General features: G+C 46.3%; 1 protein-coding gene across 10 annotated transcripts in view; it reads right to left on the bottom strand.

Moving 5' to 3' along the window:
• Positions 1–13,842, bottom strand: part of Ampd3 (adenosine monophosphate deaminase 3) — a 43,359-nt gene extending 29,517 nt beyond the window's left edge. Inside the window, exons 1-3 of one of the 10 annotated variants that reach the window (XM_074041250.1) lie at positions 13,664–13,817; positions 8,443–8,647; positions 4,676–4,901 (exon numbers count right to left, since the gene is read on the bottom strand). In XM_074041250.1, coding sequence (XP_073897351.1) covers positions 4,676–4,901; positions 8,443–8,467 — 251 coding nt within the window. In that variant the 5' untranslated portion in view covers positions 8,468–8,647; positions 13,664–13,817. Of the gene's footprint in view, positions 1–4,675; positions 4,902–8,442; positions 8,648–9,323; positions 9,846–12,715; positions 12,891–12,956; positions 13,116–13,299; positions 13,627–13,663 lie in introns of those variants that run through there. The other 9 variants (XM_020169280.2, XM_074041241.1, XM_074041260.1 and 6 more) reach the window with 9 other exon arrangements.
• Positions 13,843–21,832: the final 7,990 nt, after the last annotated feature.

The raw sequence follows: 21,832 nt of genomic DNA, 5'->3' as shown, positions 1-21,832 counted from the left end.
ATAGTGAGTTTAAGGCAATCTGAGCTAGACCCTGCTTCAAAAAAAAAAAAAAAAAAAAAACCCAAAAACCAATAAATTTAACAACACTTCTTCAGTTGTGCTATGCTCAATTCACAATAAATGCCTGTTTATTTTATTCAAAACATTCTCAGGGAAGTAGCTCTTCTGGATAGCCAAATTTTTCAGATAACAAAGTCTGTTCCCTTTATAACCTAACTTTGGTGTGACATTTTGAAATGAAATACTTAAGTTCTGTATCCTTAGACAGAGCCCACTGAATGTATTTGCAGTTCTGTATATGATCCAGTCAGGATCTTAGAGTCATTTTGTCCCCAGACTGCTATGTTTTGAATTCTTGTGTCTGCTTTTCATCATTCTATTTGCTCCCTCACTGTGGGAGGTGTCAAATAGTAACAACAACAAAAACAGGAATATGACAGATGCTCCATGCGCTGTTCTCAGCATTTTATGTGTATTTGCTCATTTAATCCTCATGAAGCAGGTCCTTTGATAGTACTCAGTTTACAGATCAGGAAACAGACTTGGGCCATTAAGAGCCTTCACCAAGGCCATGCAGTAGAGACGGGCTGTCACTTGAACCTAGTTCATCTAACTCCAAAGTCCACACTTACAATCAACACACTTCACTTCTGGGACCCTGCCTACAGAAATCCTTCTCCGTACTTCAATTTTGTTTCCTTAAATCTGCCACAGATTAAAAATCAAGATAGACGAGCTTGCTGAAACTCTGCATTAAGTAAAAAAAAAAAAAATAGCTGGGAGGATTGGAAGAAGTTGAGGGAATGGAGGGATACAGGCCTGTAATCCTACCACTCGGGAGGCTGAGGCAGGAGGATCACAAGTTCAAGGCTAGCCTGAACTGACTCAATCTCAAAATACCAAAGATAAATAAGTATTGAAAAATAATGAAATGTTCTAAAGTTGATTGTAGTGATGATTGCATAACTGTAAATATATTAAACCCCATGGAATTGTACGCTTTAAAGGGCTGGATTGTATGACATGAGTTATTTGACCAAAGCTGCAGGAGAAGAAAAAGAAGAGAAGGAAAAAGAAATAGGAGACATGGAGGAGCTTTACTGTGTACTTTTGTCACTCTGAAATTTTTCAAGTTGCCCTCAATGTTGGCCAAGTGCCAGCCTGTGTGTTTGTAGGGTAAATGAACTCTGCTAGCTAATGCAGAAAGACTCAAAATGAACAAGGACCTTCTGGGCACCACCAAGGTTTTGCAATACTTGCCTCCCTCTTAACACTGCTTCCACAGCCAGTTCACCTTCCCTCTGACCCTCTTCATTCCTGAGTCCCAGCAGAGACCTGCCCAATGTCATCTTAAGGAGGCAGAGAGCCCTGCCGCAAGTGGTCCTAAGGTTCTGGATCTGGGCCTGACCTGAGCAGCCTTGGGCCCCCAATCCCACAAGGGCTAAGTCTCAACTCCCACAGCTGGCAATCCCAGACAACAAGCTTCCAAGTGAGAGGTGGCTCATCTCTCTTGCTCACAACTCAACTTCTTTTTGTAAGAAGCGGCTTTATTGCCCCTTGGGACTTTATGTTAGACTTTAAATAGCTGTGGGTATTTTGGTTTGATTCTTTCTAAATAAGAGAGAAAAAGAAAACTGTTGTAAAGAAAAGTCTCCCCCCAGTGCCAGGGACATTCAGAGGAGCAGGGCAAGGGTGGCTCTTTCCAAACTAGGAACCTCATCTCATGCCACCGTTTGAAACACAAACCCACAGATCTGAGTATCTGGAGAGCTCCTGCTGCTTCTAGGCCTGTGGATTTCTCAGAAAGTCCGTATCACGTTTTATTTCAGAATGTCAGGGTGGGGCTGCAGATGGAGAGGGAGCTGGAAAGTTGCCCTCCATGAAGATATTAACATCCGAATAGTCATATGAAGGTAGCTCCAGACCTACCACGGAATTAAAAGACAAACTTGGGTGTGCCCTACCCTAGGGGTCATGGAATACTTGACAGGTAGTCCAGGGACCAGGCTGTCTTTCAGAAAAGAAGCCAGTGGGCACAGGATGAGCTGTAGCCAGATTCCCTCCACATATCACTCAGAAACTGGCAGGTACATTCTGGGGAACTGCACCAGGTAGAGGCCAAGACTCCATCCCTCCTGAAGACAGGAAGTCTCCTGATTAAGACAGGAAGTCTAGATTCAGAGGACGCTTTCTGTCACTAACTTACTATGTGTCCTTGTGCAAGCTAATTCAACTTCCCTGAGCCTAACCTGTAAAATCAAGACACTGTGAAGATCCACTCTGAACTTAATGCGGGCGTGAGAGATCAAATGTAAGCTGTGCAGCCCGGCACTCAACCACTTCCGCCCTCCATGGTGGTAGCTGGTCCTGCTGTCCATCCCAGCCGCAGGAAGCTGGGTAGTAACATTTACATGGTATACTATGACCTAGGCATGTCCTAAGCGTTTTACTCGTGCTAATTTCCTCACTTTTCACAATCTGAAAGCTGCTACTGTTGCCATCCCCACTTTATAGATGAGGAAGAAGCTGGGGCCCAGAGAGGTTTCCTAATTTGCCTAAGGTCACAAAGCATGATGGTGAGTGGCAGAATGTAGTGTGCTCCCCGGTATGTTCTGGAAACCACAGAGCCCATTCTGACTGAGAGTAAGAAAGCCTCCACTTTGCCCTTAGCCCAAGCACTGATAAGCAGAGCACAGTCTCTTCCTGCAGATGTGATGCCCTATGTCCCTCTGATGGAAAATCGCCTCAGACACTCTCTGTTTCTGGCAATAAAAAATGCCAGGACTCCTTCTCCTCTCGTTATAGACAATCTCAAATACCTAATTCATAACACATAGAACATTCAGGTTCCTGAAGTCAGGAACACTGCTGGTGCAGTGTGAACAAGAGTCTCTACAGTCAAGCTCTTCTTTACTTTCCAGAGTTAAGCATGGGTCTGGGTCTGGGCCTGACCACCTCGCCCAGCAGAAGTTGGCCTGTGGCCCTGCCAGCCCTTTCTTCAGGGGCTCACAGTCCCTCTGAGGAAGGCAAGCATGGATGTTACAGATGGTAAAGGTTTTGTTTTTTGCTTTTTGTTTGATGGGTGAGAGTTTGTTCCTGCTTTTGTACCAGTAGCCAACTTCTTACTTCTCTTCAAAGGCAAAGAAATGCTGAAATTCCATGCTGCCAGGAAAGGAAAGGACTTCTCCTTAAAAAGGAGGATCTTGGGGAGGGTCTGATCCCTGAGTGATTCTCAGAGAAGCTCAAAGTTCCATGGCACTGGCTGGACAGGTGGAGACCCTGCAATTCCCCACCAGACACTTCCTCAAAGCTTTTCCCCCCTTTAATTCTGCTCTCCCAGTGAGACAGGCTGTGAAAGGCTGAGCACTTCCCATTGCTGGTAGACTGAGACCTGAACTTCTTATCATGTAGCACAAGGCCACTGGGATCAGGGCCTGCCTCCCCTCTAGCCATGGGGCAGGGCCCTTCCTCCTGTAACAGACCTCTAACTACACGGGCCTCCTTGTACTTGGGAACCTCTGCCTATGAGGCTGCCACCCAACTCTACCCACAGATATCTCCTTTGTACCCTTTAAGTGTCAGCTAAAATATCACCTCCTCAAAGAGACTACCTTCTACTGCCTGGTCTAAAAAGATACACCTCTCTCTCTCTCTCTCTCTCTCTCTCTCTCTCTCTCTCTCTCTCTCTCTCTCTCTCTCTCTCTCTCTCTCATGCTGGTCCTGGGCCTGTTTGCCCATGTATATTTCTCCTCTTCTCCTCTGTTTTCTCTGTTTTCCAGCAGTATCAGTTGGTTTCTGGACTAGGTTTGGCCAGTGGCAGGCACTGGGGGAAGCTGGGAGGTACAGAATGGGTAAATACAGGTATGATACTTCCTGTCTCCATCTCTGCCTGGAGAGGTGACTCTCTGCTGCTGCCCTCCTCCTTGACTCCAGTTTCCACTGGAAAGCCCCCCACAGTTTCAACTTTCTCAGGGTGACCCCACCCCATGCTCCAGCCACATCTACTGTGTCCCATCTTGGGGGTGCCTGTTTCTCCCCCATTTTACTTCTTAGATCTCTCTGACTGGCATAACCAATTCTTTGCATTAAACCTCTATTTCCAATATTTGAGTGGCTTCCGTTTTGTTTTGTGGTTTGTTTTTTGTTTGTTTGTTAGAACCTGCCTGATACAGCACTTATTATAATTTGTCATTCTTTTATTAACTTGTCCTGTTACTTAATTATTGTCTCTGCCCACTGCCAGCTCTAGAGGGCAGGGACTTGATCTATATTGAACGTTGTTACATCTACAGTTCCAGCACAGCACCTGGCAGATAGTGACCCACATTAACAAATAAGGCAAAACGAATGTAAGCAAGTAATGCAAACAAGTAAAATTGGTGTTTTCCAAGAAGTCCTCAATTCCCAAAAAGAAAAGCAAAATACCATTTGGAAGTAGTAGGTATTTATGCACACAAACTGTTATTAAAACAGCAGCAGAGAGAGAGTGATTTTTTTTAACTTTCAACCAAACAGAGGCACTAACATATCTTTCAGTAAATAAGTTGAGTGGTCTTAGTTAAGAAATCAACAAAAACGAAATAAATCAACAGCTCCAGAGATGCCAGTTCCCCTAAGATGTCCCACCTTGGGACACACAATGCTGTACACAGGACAGCTGAATGCAGGAACAAACCTTTTCGCAGTCTCCACAGACTTCTGCTCCGCCAGTTCCTTCTGCAGCTCCCGCTCCTTGGCTTCCTTCTGCCCGATGGGGCAGTCCTCAGGGACAGTGAAGAGGGACAGGGCATCTTTGCTGTCCTCTTCTCGGAGCACTTTAGCAAATACCTTCTCGGCCAGGATCCGGACTTGCTCGTCCATTTCAGAGATGCTCAGCTTGGGGAATTGGCGAGGCATTTCGGCTAGCAAAGAAAGAACAAGCATGAGCCTTAATGCTTTAGTGGATGCCTGAGGTCCCCTTCTGGATGCAGTCTGGTCCCATCTGGTGATTGGCTCAGCTGAGGACTCAGAAATTCCCAGACCAACGCCAGCAGGCCAAATTTCAAAACTCTATAAGTAACTGGGTGTGAAATACACAAGGCAGCTCACATTTCAGGAGACAGCAAATGTTCACAAGTCAAAGAATGAGCTATTCAACTAAGTGTGTCCATTTTCCTGACCTCGGGGAACGTGCAACTCCAAGTGAAGAGGCTGTCAGGGCTGCAACACAACCAAACCTCACATTGCCTCTTCTAGGATGGAAGGCAAAGGCTCCCAGGGTTAACAGTGAGCTTCAGGTCCCATGGGATTACAGAACAGCCCTGGGGAATACAACACTGCATCTTCATTTCAAGAACGAGGGCTTCTGTGAAAGAAGGAATCTGTGATCACAGTTCCAAGGTCCCCCAAGCCTTCCAGAATCATCTAACAAGACATAGCAAATAATAAGGTTTTGAACAGAGATATCCTTTACCCAGCTGAAAACTCACTTCCTCAAAGCTTTCCTTATCTACTTCTCTGCAACCTGGAAGCTTTCCTAATCACCTGGCTTCTTCCTTTCTTTTCTTTCTTCCTTCTCTCTCTTTCTTCTTCTTTTCTTTTTCTTTTTTTGGGAAATAGAACTTAATATGTATGATCTGCCAAGCACTTTATACTAATTAACTTTGTTAATCTTAACATTCCCATTTTACAGATGAGAAAATGAAGGCATAGAGAACAAATTTGCCCAGGATCACATCTGCAATAAGTAGGGAGAGATCTATGCTATTCTTGGCCTTTTTCTTCTCTGTCCCTTTCCTCTCTGAGCTTCCACTCAGGAACCTGAACCCAGGCATCCAATTCTCAAATATGCCTTAATTACTACATTGTGCTACTACTGTGTGTCCCTTTGGGTGCAGGACAGGGTCTTCTCAGGGTCCCCAGTCTAACACAATGCTTATGCAATGGGTGAATATTGTCACCTTTTCATAAGCTGCCTCCTCCAGGAACAGCTCTGGAAGAGGAGTTTCCTACCCACCTATTACCACAGTTTCTTTAAGGCTGGTTAAAGAGGCAAGTGGTTTTGTTGACCAGATAGACAAGATGGTAACTCCCTACCTAGTTACCATCTGGCAGGGAGAGGAAGCAATTACAGGGGTGGGGGCTCACTGGGCCATCTTGAGATAGTCATTCTCTGCCTTCACAATTTTCTCATCTGTGAGATTAAGGGATGGTGCTAAGTGGCCTCTTAGGCCCTTTCAGTTCTGAGTGGCATAATTCTAGGTGCCAGAGGTTTCCGGTGCTGGAGGCTCTGTTCACTGCCCTGGTCTCTGCGGCATGTGGAGCTAATTCATGACACAGACAGGAAGGAGGAAAGCAAGCTGATAATGGACAGTCAGAGTTGTGTCTGTGGGCCTTGACTCTAAAACCAATTTCCTCCTCCCTCCACACCCAGGGACATGCTCTCCTGGGCCTCTGCTGCCCTAAGGGAGATGAGTGGGAGGGAACTAGTGAGGAAGAAGAACCTCAGCAGGCAAACTGTAGGTCAGGAGCAAGCCTGAGACAACAGAGGGCTGGCCTCTGCAAAGAGGCAGAGGAACAGACCTGGCTCTGAAGATTTCCATGTCCTGATGGCAGAGAGAGGGGGAAGCCAGGGCCCATCAGGATAGAGGCTCAAGAATAAGGTGACAAGGGAGAAAAAGGCTGGAACCACAAGCACAAAAAACCACGCTCAGGAGGCTCTGTCAGGCTGCAGCAAAGCTGGAACCTGGATCCCAACACCAAGTCTACTGGTCAAGTGCAGTGTTCCAAAATCTCACATCATATCTCAGACGTGGACATTAAATAGGCCCAGGCAAAGGGTAGCTAACACCATAAAATACCCCATGAAGTACTATTTGACCAACTAGCCCCACTTCCAGAAATCTCTATAAGAATCTGAATGAAAGAAAAGGTACAAAGGTGTTCACCTTAAAGAGCTTTTAAATGTCTAAATTAGAGCAACACACTTGAAAATATTGCTAAGCAACTAATATTATAATTATGATGATGCCACCACATTTTTTTGTCCCCTGCCACCACATTTTTTAAATCTTGTGAAATAATAGTAAACACAAAATTTAATACATAAAACTGTACCCATGCTTTGACTACAATGATGTGAATGTTTATCCCCTTATGGCTGCAAGAAAGACGAACACTCAAAATGATCAGTACCACTGCTACCTATATGTGAGGGGATGACTTATTTTGACAAGAAATGCTGTCATAATATCATTTTTAATAAATACAAAAATATAAAGAAAATGAATGGATTTAATATAGAAAGACAAAATTAGAGAAATAAGTCAACCTTCTGATTCTAGCAGGTTTTGGCAGTTAGGGCCCTCTCCTGCCACATGGGAACAGGCCAATCCAAACAGAGTGATATCACTGAGACCCTCTCCACCTAAGTTCCTACCCTGCAAGGAATTTGCCCACCACCACCTTCCTACTCCTCTATCCCTACAAATGCACACAGCCTGACTGAGACACACCTCACTAGGCCCCCTCAGGAATGAGCATTTGGGATGGTCCCTATGTCTTTATGTCTTACACCAGAGTCTGCCATCTTTGTCCCTGAAGCACTCTTAGCTTGCTCAAGTCAACAAAACCTACTTCTCAGAATTCATGTTTCTACAAATAATCTTTCCCCTTTTCTTTATCTTATATAGCTTAAGTCAACCTTTCTCAAACTGGGACCAAGAAAAGCCCATAATTGTTGCTAGTAAAGCAGGGCCTGTGGTCAACTATGGAGGAGATGCTGCCTTTCATAGCCTCTCCAACCCAGATCCACAATACATGGAAGTCTCCAAGATCACAGAGTAGCCTTTCTCAATAGGACCCTCTTCTTTACAGAACTCACATGAGTCACCTGCAGAGCTATTATAGTGTCTTAAGCAATGGGGGAAGACTTCAGTTATGGACCCAGTAATGCAGGTGGGAGCTATGCTGCCTCTGTGGGCCTTGCAGCCAACCGTACCTCTGATGTCTTCTGGCCATCCTAGACAAATAGCTAGTCCTGCCCTCCAGAGCTCCTCTCCCCTCTCAGACCTCCAGCACCTGCCAGGCCAGGCCTGCCAAGGAAAGCCCACCCTGCAAATGCCAAACAGAGCCCAGTTCCAGCTGCCTGATCATGTCTGCTTTTCAACCATTTGTCAGATAAAGCCAGCAGGCTTGCGAGGCTTAACTGTGAAGTCACTGGGCATCAGTCTGTGAGCGATACAGCTTATCTCATTGTTACAGACAACACCCTCTGATGAGGATGAACAAGTGTCCCAAAGTCAGAAAGTTCTAACACACTACCAGTTTCAACAAAGGATAACTGTGCAGGGCACCTCAGTCCCTGCAGAAAAGAAACCCAGGGCCACTGAAATCCCTCCTTGGACAAACAAAGCCGTTTCCTGCTCTTGCCAGCCACTCATTGACAGAACCCATGACACAGACCTGAGCCTGGTGCTGGAGTCTCCATGACTGATTCTGAGGATGCCACAGAGGCGACACGCTGGGGTCAGATGCTGTGTGCTTCCCTTGGAGGCTGAGCTGAGTCAGTGGAAGAGCAGCTAGCTGGGTCCCGCCTGCCGAGACTGGGGTGGGAGGTCTCTGCTTTGCATATCTGGGAGCAGGAAAAGTCTGGGCTGGAAATTCTCCCCTGAATACAAAATGGAAGTGGAAAATTTCCAAGAGTCCTCAAGGCCCCAGGTGATGCTGGTTATCCAAGGCAAAATGGCTGTGGTATCCTAAACGCCTGGTCCTGGCCCTGCTCCCAGCCCTCGGCACTACTCAGCCGTCCTGGGCAACCACAGGAGATAAGCCACCCCTCCCTCCAACACAACGCCCAGGCTCCTCCTGAAAGCCGAGTACAACCAGAGATACCATCACCTTTGCTGCTTCCGGTTTGAACCACAGTTCATGCCTACCCTGGCCACACCAAGGGGACTAATCTATGGCACGGTCTGCTCTGCCTTCTCTCAGAAGACACCCCACGCCGGAAAGCAACCCTCCTGATGCCACCCCAGAGCTGGACAGGGAGCTCAGAGCCCAATTGCCAATACTACCTTCTTCCCCTCCCCCTCCAAAAGAGGGAAGAACCACAAACTGCTTCCTCCTTACCCAGGAAAGGACAGAGCCTCAGGGAGAGAGGTGGCCTAAGGGCAGAGGACAAAAGGGACAGCCCCCTTCCACACCTTCCTTTCTTTCCACACATCACACAGTGACTGAGCAGCCTGACAAAGTCTACCAGACCCCACCCCACACACATACACACAAACACATAAGACAGAAGTACACCCCACCTGACCCACCCATGCACCTCCTCCCCTTCTTACTGCTGCTCCTAGGGGCCTCCACTCTGAGAGCTGAACGCAGACTAGACTCCGCCACACTCCTACTTAAATGACCCTCAGAAGCAAGCACGGTGGACTAAGCAGCATCACAGGCACAAAGCTCTGTGTCCTCATCTGCCCTTCAGGTGGATGGGAAGGCTCAGAAGAGACACACAGCCTTCCAGTGACCTCAACAAACTGTGTGGGTCTGGGAAATAACCGTGAGCAAAATGGCTATTTCTGTGGTGCTGTTGAAATCCTGGGGAGAAGAATCCAGAAAGGATGGGTTAGCTGTTTACCAGGAGGCTAGCTGTAGCCCTGTCCTGGACCTGAGTCACCTCCTCATGTCCAGTCGCGAGACTGTGCCTCGCTGAGCCCACATCATAACTCCTGTGAGCACAGGGGCAGGGATACAAGGTTGACACATGATCTGCTGCAGGGCTCTAGCCACCCAGAGATTACAGCCCACCTGTCCACACAGTTGTTTCATCAACAGTGAGATCAGCAGGCTACAAGCAACCTAGAAGGAGGGAAATATTTATTCACTAAATAATTAAACAGGCTTACAGCACAAGAGAAAAATTCTAGCGCTTAGGATTGTTCTGCCAGAAGAGAGGTGGGCAAATGATTTCTTCTGCTGGTGTTTTGGGGAAGAGGACAGTATGGAGGGCAGAGCAGTGGAGTCTCCCAGCCTGAGTCCAATGCACTCAGGTCATTTTATTCTCTACCTTGAATAAGATCCTAAACAGCCTTAGTCTAAACAAAATGTAGTCAGTAGAACGTAAAGGGCAGAAGGCCTGGATAACACAGCATCCCACAGTCCCTTACGGGATTCATCACAATTTGCACTAGTACACTCGTTAACTGTGAAGTCCTGTAGCAAAGAAAGCTGCTTAACTGTGTTTAACCCAATACATTTACGTGACCGTGCCACCACTGCCACCACAGGAAAAAGTACCTATTAATATCCCGTGGTATGGGAGTTGGAAAATGCCTTCCACTCTGTCTTCATTTTCCAACCTAGAGAAAACTGCCTTCCTGGGCCCCAGCCAAGGGTGTGAGGCCCACTCCACCAGGACCAGACAGAGATGGGCAGCAGTCCTGCTCAGATGACAAGTGTGGAAAACAATGGCCAATCGTCCTGCTGGAGCCAACAATGAAACACCCTCCAGAGCAGGGGCAGTTTAGAGCAAAACCCAGCTCTGTCTCAGGAGAGCAAGCTCTGCTCAGGACCTCATGATTCACCTTGAGCTGCTTGTGGCTTAGATGTCTCCCTGGACTGAAGAGAACCGGTCCCAGGTTAAAAGGCTTACTTCTCTGTTGATTGGACATCAGGATAATCCATGATAACTGGACCCAAAGCCTTCATCTCATACCCAGGAGACCAGATAACATCCACTTTTATCACTTAAGTGCCCCTAAAAGACAGGCAAGGCCTGAATCAAACTGTCTTATGGAGAAAGGTACCACTCCCCAAACACAAGGGCATGGGCTAGCCTATAGGGGGCCGTTTTCCTTCTCATTTCTGAGATGTGCATGACTCATGCAAGAAGTTGGGCAAAGAAGCTTCACCTGAAAAATACCACCCCACAACAGATCCTGCCTGTCTCATTCATAATTATATCCCCATGCCTGGAATATGGTAGGCATTTGATATATATTTGAATAAATGATTGCATAAAAACTGAAGGAGTGGATGCGCTAAGTAGAGGAATCTACCTGTAGCAATCTCAAGAGTACAGTATATGGTTAAGAACATGGACTCAAGCCAGATGACCTGGGTTTGAATCCTGTTCTGCCTCTTAGTTGCATGACCTTAAGCAAGTTACTATATTTATCTGTAGCTCAGTTTTATTCCCTATAAAAGGAGGATAATAAAAATACCAGCCATACTATGTCATGGGTTGCCATGACAAATTAGTTAGCGTATGCTCACACTAGTACCTGGCTGAGAGTACTTGCTTTATAAGTACTGTCTGTCAACATCATTATCTTCATAATCATATAAAGAGAACCTAACTGGGAAAACTGATACAAAATTTCATATAGACACTGAATCCGTTTACTCAACGTCATTTATCAAGCACCTTTACAGGCCTGTTACTCTCCCAAGTTCCAAGATGCACGAACAAGGAAGCCCTGTTTAAATGTGAATTTGGCTCAGAAGGAGGAACAGCCATCTCCTCTATGAAGCTACTTCTTGGTGACTATGCATAACCACGACTCCAGCCATGAGCACATCCTCCTATGCCATAGTTAGTTCCTCATACCGTGTATCAAAAGACAAAGCCATTGTTTCTTGTCCTAGAAATGAAGCCAGCACGTGGAAGAACTGAGAGATTAATATACATGGTGAAAGAACCAGGAAGGCCAAGAAACAGTTTGGGGAGAGAAAAGTATCTCCCTGCTTAGTCCTAAGCCTGTTTTCTCGGCCAATGATATTATCAAGATCTGAGATTGACTTTGAGGCCATTTGAAGAGCAATGCAGCAAGTGTAAAGGCAAGAAAAACAAATTTGTATCTCAGAGAACTTTTTGATGTAGGTGAGTCCTGCTCATCCCTTATCTCAGGAGTAAGGCTGGGCTAAGGATGGGGCTGACAGGTCACAGAGTCTCCCAGCAACCCACCCACACAGAGCCATTATTCCTGGAGAGATCAGTGCCCTCCAGTCATCATCTGATGACCCCTCAGAGTTGCAGCCAGTCCAGGCCAACTACATCAAACCTGCTGTCAACACTCTGAGAAATGGGAGGCGACCAGACTGTGGGAGCTGACAGAGGCTCTGTCCACCTGGCTTGGTAGCTCCACTACCACTCAGCACTGATGCTTCACAGCCAGGGGAGCAGTTTCTCTTTGAAGGATTCCAGCTGCAGTCAGCTTTTCACTGAAGATGGCCAAATGTTAATCACTCCATCCAGAGGGATAGCCAATAAGGGCTCGGGCCCATGCTGAAATCCCTCCTTGTGCTGCCAGCTTTCAGCCAACTCCTTCGCTTATTTGCCAGTCAAAAAGCTTCCAGTCACATACTCTCCTACTCCAGGGTTCTCAACTCACATGAGAGGCCTCTGCCAGCCTAATCCGGCAATTAGCAGCTGTGCTGGCAAAGCAGCTACCAGGAAGTCAAGGGCAGAAAGCAGACTACTGCTTATGCATGTCCCTTGCCCAGAGAAAGCCAGAGGTAGGATGAGACATCAAAAGATTCATTGCTCTATCACCCCTGTCCATCCCCTTGTCTCCAGGTAAAAGTCCACCTCAGCTGTCCACTTCAGACAGACTCAAGCACCTAGAAACTTGTCCTGGTGTTTTAGAGACAGCACGTCCCAGATCCCTTAATTTCCCCTAAGTCTTGCAAATCCAATCTAGGCTGCCAGGAAACCTGGGTGCTGCCGGCTCACCTGAGGCCGCTAGAGCCCAGACCATCTCGGGAACAGGGGCAGGAGCCCAGTCAGGTCCGGGCAAGAAGCGAGCCTGGGGATCCAGGGCGGGTGGAGGGGGTGGAGGTCAGCAATGCCTCCTCTGTAAACTGGAAGCCACCAGCCTAGGTTCTGACCCAGAGCACTCAGGACTGGGCCGCAAGGGCCATAGGGGCCACAGGTCGCGGGCCAAGGTCAGCGGTGCAGCATCGCAAGCACTCACCAGGTTGGGAGGACAGCGCCATGCAGTGGGCCCAAGGGGCGCGGCCGCAGGGCTGGAGCGCAGGTGACGCTCAGCGCAGGGCTCACGGCGAGCGCAGCGGAGCTGGGATGCGATCACTGAAGCCAGCCGGAGTCGGGGCCCGGACGGGGACAGGAACCCGGCCAGGCCGCGCTCCCAGCCCGCGCCCCAAAGGGGCCGCGGCAGGGACGGGGGCCGAGCCATGCAGGGCGCAGGGCGACACAGCCCCCGCTCCAGGGCCCCGGCGGGGGTGGGTGGGGGGCGGAGGGCGGGAGGAGCGAGGGCCGCCTTGGCGGAGAAGGAGCGGGCGGCCGGCGAGTCCTACCTGGGCGCCGAGCGGAGGAGCGCGAGGAGCGGGCAACAGTGGGGCGCCGATCGGGCCGCCGCCGGCTACCCAAGGCCTGTCCGCCGCTACCTGAAACGCCCGGCCGCGCTGCCAACAGGAAACTTCAGAGCGCCAGGGCGCGGCGGCCGCCCGATCCCTCGGCCGGAAGCGGAGCTCCACCCGGCCCGCGACGCAGCACGGACTCAGATGCCACCCAGAATCCCCGCGCCTCGCATCTGCTGTCACCAGCTGGGCTGCAACTCCGCTCCCCCAGGATTGGGGTTTGCCGGACCTCCTCTCCCCACCGGGACTTTTTCCAAATCAGGATTCTGGGAGGTCTCGACCCCTCACACAGGTGACTTACCTCTGTAGCTGAACTGCCCCGCAAGCATCTGTTTTCTCCCAGGTGTCCGTGTGGTCACTTGGATCACAGCCCCTCAAAGTCCTGAATGACCTCCTGGTTGCCGACGCCAGGAGGTGCCTCACAGCCCAGCTGGCTCACCTCGTCCCAGCCTGCTGGCCACGCCTTCCTTCCTGCAATGCTCGGAGCGCACGTTTCCAAAGTTATCAACCGCCCCCCACACACACCTTCCACCCCTCCCGCCCCTACCCCCACCCCCACCTGGCTGCCCGTGGTTTCTCGGCCTCCACAGCCCGGCTTTTCCTTATACTATTCCCTGGTGTTTGACTGTGCCAGTCCCCTCGCTCACTCTGCGGGATCTCATCCATTCCCACTGTCTGCTAACGACTCTTGAACTTCACCTTCAGCCCAAACTGCCCCAGAGCTGCAGATGGTAACTTCAGGGCCAGCGTCTCAAGTACAGGCCCGTGGAAGCAGGTCTAGAACCTAATCGCCTTCCTCCAGAACACAGAACCCTGTATCTCCAGTCTCCGGCAGATGACACCACAACACACACCCACTCCCCAAGCCACAGTTGGGAGCTGTCCTTGACTCCCTGTCCCTTTTCACCAAATTAGGCACCAAGGGGTGGAGGAAACTATTAGGGAGCTTCACTGTGCGTCCTTACTGTGATTTCACTTAGCTGTCTCATTGGAGCACCGAGTTTTATTCCTTCTACCTCTGAGTCTGACATGTACAATTTATCTATTTATAAATGATATGCACATGCGATTGCATTAATATATATTATAGATACACTAAAAATCGTTAAAGGGTGTAATAAAGATGAAGCAGTAATTTTCAATTACCTTTTTCTTTTCACTTTAAAGTTGTTTGCAATAACCTATTTAGTCAGTAACATGATTAAAATGGTTTTACTAAATTCTAAGTAACATTTTATGAGACTAGAAAGTACGCTTCTAAGTTCAATTAATGCAATACCCAGTCTAGTGACTATTATTTATTTTAAAAACGATATCCCACAAAGATAAATAGAAGAGCTCTTTGACTGCACTTACTAAATCGGAATTCTCACTGTTTAAATCCCATTTACCAGTTTTGCAAATGTGAAATTCCACAGGAAAACTCTTTTTTGTCCATGAAACCATTTTCAATAATATTTTCATCAATTATTCTTGCAAATATTTTTTAACGAATAGGATGGTTTATTGAAAAACTCAAGATTGTGCATGTGAAACATTGTAAAATGGGTTTTTTAAATACGCTTCTAAACTTTACAGGTTGTGATGGTGAGGGTAAAGGTGACACTGACCATTTCATTTTAGCATTAAATTCACATGAGAATGGAAACAGCCCAAAAACCACTTTTCAAAGTGCTTTCCCCCATAGCCTGTTAAAGCACAGTTATTTTCTCAATTCATTGTTAAAATATCACCTCTGTCTGAAAGGATATAGTAAGAAGGGGTGTGTGTGTATATGTGTGTGTGTATTTCTTTCTAGGCAGCACTCTTGTAACAGTCACAGCAGAGCCAAGTCCAGCAAATTTGGAACATTTGCCTTTTGGTTAAAGAAATTCATCTTTTAAAATTAGGATATATTTGTTGTACATAGTGACAATTCCAAATAAGCTTATATTGTACATTGGTTAGATCACCCCTACCTTCTCTCCCCCACGACCTCCTCCCCGCCCCACTTAAAGTAGTTGCAAGAGGTTTCTTTGTTCCATTTCATGTAAGTGTATGAAGTCCATCAACCATATATCCTCACTTTCATCTCCTTCATTCACCCTTCCCCCTCCCACTAGTACGCCTCCACACACAGTGTACCTATTTTAAAGTCCCATCTTTCATTATTAATATCTAAATCAATGTTCAAAGGAGTGTCTCAATGTATGCCCACGGTGGCTTGCTTTACTTTAGTCCATTTAATCCCTTCCATTATTCTCCCTTACACCTTTACCCCCACCCCCGTTTTTCAACAGCTTTCAGTACACATCCTTATAGTCTCTACCTTCACAGGTGTTACGTATTACAATATTGTTGATGATGCTCTATCATTCTTAAAGAAATTCGTCTTTAAATTGCACAACTTTCAAGTACTTCGTCCTGAGGTGGTCAGTAAATCTTTGAGTCCTGGAACGGATTTTCAGCATGTTCCACGTTTCATGAAGTTCCATTGTACTGTAGTTTTTTTTTCTTTCTTTCACATAAACCATGATATAGACAGCCTGTGGCATTTGTGCTTCAACTTTACAGCTGTCACTTGTAAACGGATGATGTAGCTGATGAGTTTCACATGTTAACCCTCAGCTTTGCATTCCAGACAGGGCAGCCAGCCCGCCAGTGGTTACACTCGTACATGAAAACCAGAGCAGGTGTTACTAAATAAGTCATTCGCTGTTCTGAACATATCCTTATTGTAGTAGATCTCAGAAAGTATTTCTCCGTGAATGCTAGCATCAGAAGCAGAGCAAAGACAAAGTGAGATAATGTCAGCAACTGCATCCAAGCCTATGGCCACCCTCTACAATGCGTCATGCATTCTAAATCCTTTCCTTCAAATCTTTTGCAATGTTTTCCGTGTGTCTTCCAACAGAATGTATTTTTATTTATTTACATATTGGCAGTACTGGGGTTTGAACTCAGGGCCTCATGCTTGCTAGGCAGGCACTCTATCACTTGATCCACTCCAGCAGCCCTTTTTTGTGTGTGTTGGGTGTTTATGAGATAGGGTATCTCAAACTATTTGCCTGGGCTGGCCTTGAACCTTGATCCTCCTGCTCTCTGCCTCCCAAGTAACTAGGATTACCGGCGTGAGCCACCAGCACCCCGCCAGAATGTATTTTTATCTTTTCCCATTATCTCTCTGCTAACTTGGTCATTTTTAACCATGGCAAGTAGAATAGCTGTTTTCTCCAATGATATTGATTAGGTTTTGCCTTTTATTATTAAATAAAAGCCTAAAAAGAAATTTCTAAACATTTTTACACAACCCAGTATTTCATGGTTTAGAAAATCTCTGAAAAAATTTAGAGGTTTATCTCCATACTCTAGGGTTATTGAATATACATGCTTTGTGATCAGAATGGCATATTTATATTATTATTGTTTAATACCTCAAGGAACAGTACATAGTCATTCATAGTTTGAGTAGCCTTTTAAAAATAAATGTGAACTTTTTGGTTGACTCCATCATTAGAGCTGACTATTATCATCATAATGGATTTCCTATCAGCAGGAATTTATTAGCTCTACCATTTTTTGAGTTGACTTTTGCTTGCATTATTCATATTATTTTTCAACTGATGGGTTTCTTTGCAGAAACCTTTTCAAACCACTTGTCCTTTTTATGAGAACAGTTTAGGCAAATATCAGATAATATAATCTGTCTATCCTTTGCCTGGGGTACAGCAGTTTTAAGACCATCCTGCAGGATGGTGCCCAGTCCCCTTCCCCGGGGTTGGAGAACCTGCTCTCTCCCTACCAATATATGACATGGATGCCTGACACATGAGCCAAGTAAGGGTGCCTATGTGGAACCATTTAGCAAAAATCAGTAAAGGAGATTTTTAGACAAAAAATAGAAATACAACTCTTAAATTTTCTTTTACATTTGAATGGATCATTCTGCACACTCCACCTTGAAGAACACTGATTTTTAACATCCCTTACTTTGCCTCAGTTCAATGTGAATACCAGCTAGTCTCTGCCAACCCAACCACCTCCTCCATCCTCACCCTTCCACCTGCCCCAGCAGCAGCACCACACTAGGGGCGGACACCCTGCACCATCATTCCTCTCCAGTCTGCCTGATGTTCTGCTCATTGATACTTTTGAACACTTGGAGAGCACCTGGAGCCAGAGCTAAAAGCAGCTCCAACAGTACTCTGGTGACTCCTGATGCACTAGGGGACTGGGGCTTACTCAAGCGTTTTTAGAAGCTAGCTGTGTGCCTCCTCCACACACTGGTGCTCCCCTCTAGCTAGTTATTCCGTTATGCACATACACTTTGAAGATGGGCATGGCACCCTCCAAATACCCACTTTCTCTGCCTCCTTTTACACTCCCCTGGGCTACAGAGATCAGACTCGTCCCTGAGGAGCCACAAAGGAAGGGTATGCTTCTGAGAACGCTTTCACGCACTTCTTCAGATACAGCCAGTGCTCAAGCCAGAACGCCCTGGGGACTGCTACTAATTGAGTGGACAGAAATCATGACATATCATCTGACAACAGGGCAGAATTAGGGTAGCACAGGAAGTATCCAGAGCAGTTGTCCTGGCTTCTGGCATGGAAGGACATCACAGCCCTTGCTGATGCTGTAGCAAAATGGGAGTACAAACCTTCCCCGACACACTCCGGCTAATTTCTCCCTGTGGCTTTAACTCCATCTCAGACCCGAGCAAGATGGAATCTGACTGCCAGTGGGCATAGCCATCCCCCAGCTTAACAAAGAATTGGTTCCTTCTTTGGGAAACAGGGTTCTAGAATGGAGTAAAACCTGAGCACTTTGAAAATTAGTGTGGATGAAAGGTGGCCCTAGTCCCAGAGTGCATGTTCTCAGGATTGTGGCAGGAAGGGGGGAGATTATGGGCATACAAGCAAGCCAGAAGAGGGAGAGGAAGAGAGCTCTGGAGTAGGACTGTCTTGAAGGAGGCAACTGAGATTCTTGGACTTATGTCCTTCACTCCTCTGTAGACCCACTGGAAGAAAAGTCAGTGCGTGGGGATTTAAGGATTGAGCCCCACAGTCTAGGACCACAAAACGTTCTCCTTAGTTTGAAAGTACAGTGAGGCTGATGCTCCCCAGGGCCTGCCTATCTGACAGGTCTCTCTAATTATCTGATATGGTCTCTCTAATTAAATTGAAGTCTGGGAATTAGCAGTGACCTTCCCCATCTAAGAACAGCCTGCTGTCTCTGCCTTCCCTCAGGACTCTGTGTCACCCTGGGTGACAGGAGTACTCCATCCTGGTGAGAGTGCAATTGACTTTTCATAGATGGGACTCACAGTCTCAAACAGCCCAGCGCATTTAACTCACTGTGGGAGCTCCCCCAAATCAGCTGCCCTCAATTCCCTCCCTCTCTCGCTGATGATTTGAAATTCAGATTTCAAATTCTAATGCAGCCCTCTATAAGTTTTAGAAGCAGCCAGAGTGAGCTTGGACAAAGCTACGTGGTCATCCCATTGCCCCATCCCTCCTCTTCCAACACAAACATTCCTGTTAGGCCAGGATTCGCCCCAAGATTCTGCCTAACATCCCCAGTCTGAAGTCATCCTCTTCCCTACGCCTTGTTCAGAATCACCCACCTGACCGTTCATTGAAAGGTCAAAGGCTGAACCAGAAGCAAGGGTATATGGCTATCCTATCCCACAGTATTTGCATCCCAGTTGAGTGGAAGGTTCCAGAGGGCTGACTACCATCACTCCTTCACAGTACCATCAACACTGAAAACATCCACAGCTCTATAGATTCTACCAGGAACATCTGGAGGATTGTATCAGAGAGAAGCCCGCCATGGTAGAATTGTATGTGAGAAAAGAAATATTGATACCATTGTTCTGGGATGTTATGGACCAGCTTGGAATGGCCAATGAGAAGGGTAATATGATGACTTCTTTAAAAGATATTTGGAGCCAAGTATGGTGGTGGGCACCTGCAATCTCAGCTACTCTGGAGGCAAAGATAGGAGGATCATGATTAGAGACCAGCCTGGGCAAAATTAGCATGAGACAGGGATTTTTCAAGTTCCTGAACTCCTGTTCTTCAAGTATGAGTTTATGGGCTCACTGAAGATAAACACTTCTGGGTAGAAGAAAAGGATTCTGCTTAAGAATTTGATGTAAGAATTCAAAAATCAAAAAATTATGAGTGTACAATATATGAATTCCAGTGAATTGCACAAATTAAGTGGTTCAAATGGCAATTTTTACCTTCAGTATATTTTTCTGTAATAAAAAAAATACTGGAAGAACAAAAAATCAAAAGCTTGAAAATCAAAAACTAAAATTTCTTGATGTTATTTCAAAACTCCACTGCCTCTTTGCATCATCAAGCATGAAGAAGGCAGGGTAGATGGCTTTACCAACTATCTGACCATGCACAAGCCTCCAGGCAAAATGGCACAGTGCAGGAACAAAACGGAAGAATCACATTCCTGCTGGCCAAGCCCAGAAGAGAGGAGGACAGAGCCAGGGAAAGAAAGGAATTGGGACCCAAAGGTCACTATGACACAGAGCTCCACCCAGATCCTCAGAAACTGAAAAAGAACACTGGACAAGTCCCAAACGGCTCAGTCCCAAAGTTTCCACAGACTTTCCCAAGTCTTTGGGAAAGACAAATAAATCAATTAGAAGTTACTAGTATCTATCACCTGTCAAGTGCTCCCAAAAGGTAAGCCCTAGCACTGGCCATCTGTGTATTGCATGTCTATTTCACATTCCAGATCATTCCTGTTGCAGCCAGACCAACTCCCAGTCACCTACAGCAAAGTGCACATCCTTTCCAAATAAACAAGTGAACACTTGCAGTGTACCAGTGATTTCATATTTCCCAATGGATTTGTTGGAATTAGGTTCAGCTGAGGGCAACAGAGACCTGAGATAATAATGGCCTAAACAAGAAAAAAACTTCTTTCACTTGTTAAGAGTTGAAAATTATGAGTTGATTCATGAAACTCCAGATTCCAGACTCCAGACTCCTTTCAGACACCACTTTGATATCCTTCAAGTGTGGCCCAAATCCCTCTGGGAGTTAGAAGTCCTTCTTCCTTGTCTATGAAAGAGTCTTACGACTAAATCTTCAGCTATTATGTCCATATGTTCACAGAGGAGGACGGGATGGAGAATTAAAGGTGGAAAGCATGGGCCAAAAGTCCTTTTTTTTGGTAGTAGCAGGGATTGAACTGAGGGCCTCCACTTGCTAGGTAAGTGCTCTACCACTTGAACCACACCCCCTTTCTTTTGCATTTAGTTTGTTCTTCAGATACTGTCTCTCAATAACTTTGCCTGGGCTGGTCTCTAATCACTATCCTCCTATCTCTGCCTCCTAAGTAGCTGAGATTTCAAGAGTGCACCACTATGCTTTGCTCCAAATGTCTTTTTTGTCTGGTGTACTGGAGTTGGAACTCAGGGCTTCCAGCTTGCTAGGCAGGTGCTCCACACCTTGAACTACACTCCAGCCTTTTTTTTGGTCGGCTATTTTTGAGATAGGGTCTCACTTTTTGCCCAGGCAGGCCTGGACCATGAGCCTATTTTAAGCTTCCCACTTTTACTGGGATGATAGGCATGTGCCACCACACCAGCTTTTTTCTGTTAAGATATGGTCTTGCAAACTCTTTTTTTCTGGGCTGACCTAGAACCATGATCCTCCCAATCTCAGCCTCAATGAAGTATAGGATCCAAATGTCTTTTTTTTTTTTCTTCTTCTTTATTATTATTATTTTTTTGGTGGTACTAGGGTTTGAACTCAGGGCTTCACACTTGCCAGGCATGCAGGCACTCTACCACTTGAGCCATTCCACCAGCCCTTTTTGTGTTGGGTATTTTGGAACTAGAGTCTCTCAAACTATTTACTAGAGACTAACTTCAGACCGCAATCCTCCTGATCTCTTCCTCCCAAGTAGCTAGGATTATAGGTGTGAGCTACCAGTACCCAACTCCAAATGTCTTTTAATGAAGCCATCACCCTTCTCATTAGTCATTCAGAGTTTCTGACCTATGACATTAGTATTTCTTTTCTTATATGTAATTCCACCAAGGAATTATAATTTCTAAATATAATTTCCATTGATATTCATGGCTAACTGGTTATACCAGGTCTAGAATCTCTCATAATAACAGGAAAAATATCAACACAGTGCAGTCTAGATATCTTCATTTCTCCAAACTTCTCCAAGCTGGCCTCCATGTACCATCAAGCTTTGCAGCCACTGCAAGATCCAAAGACTCTGACTTAAATGAAAACCTTCGGACAATTTCAGGAAAAATCAAAGTAGCTAGGTGTCTCTTTCCTGCCATAAAGGGCAAGATTTGATCTGACTAACGTCTTCACTACCATTCCTCCTGAAGTCCTGATGTATACAGGTACCACGCTGGTTATCACCTGCTTCCTTGCTGGTGAGATATAAAAGGTCATTACATAGAAATACAGGCAACACGGGCTTGGGTTACCAG

The sequence above is a fragment of the Castor canadensis genome, chromosome 1, assembly GCF_047511655.1.
Source record: "Castor canadensis chromosome 1, mCasCan1.hap1v2, whole genome shotgun sequence".
Lineage (NCBI taxonomy): Eukaryota > Metazoa > Chordata > Mammalia > Rodentia > Castoridae > Castor > Castor canadensis.
Note: the sequence above shows the minus strand (reverse complement) of the source record. Positions and strands in the feature narration are given on the sequence as shown.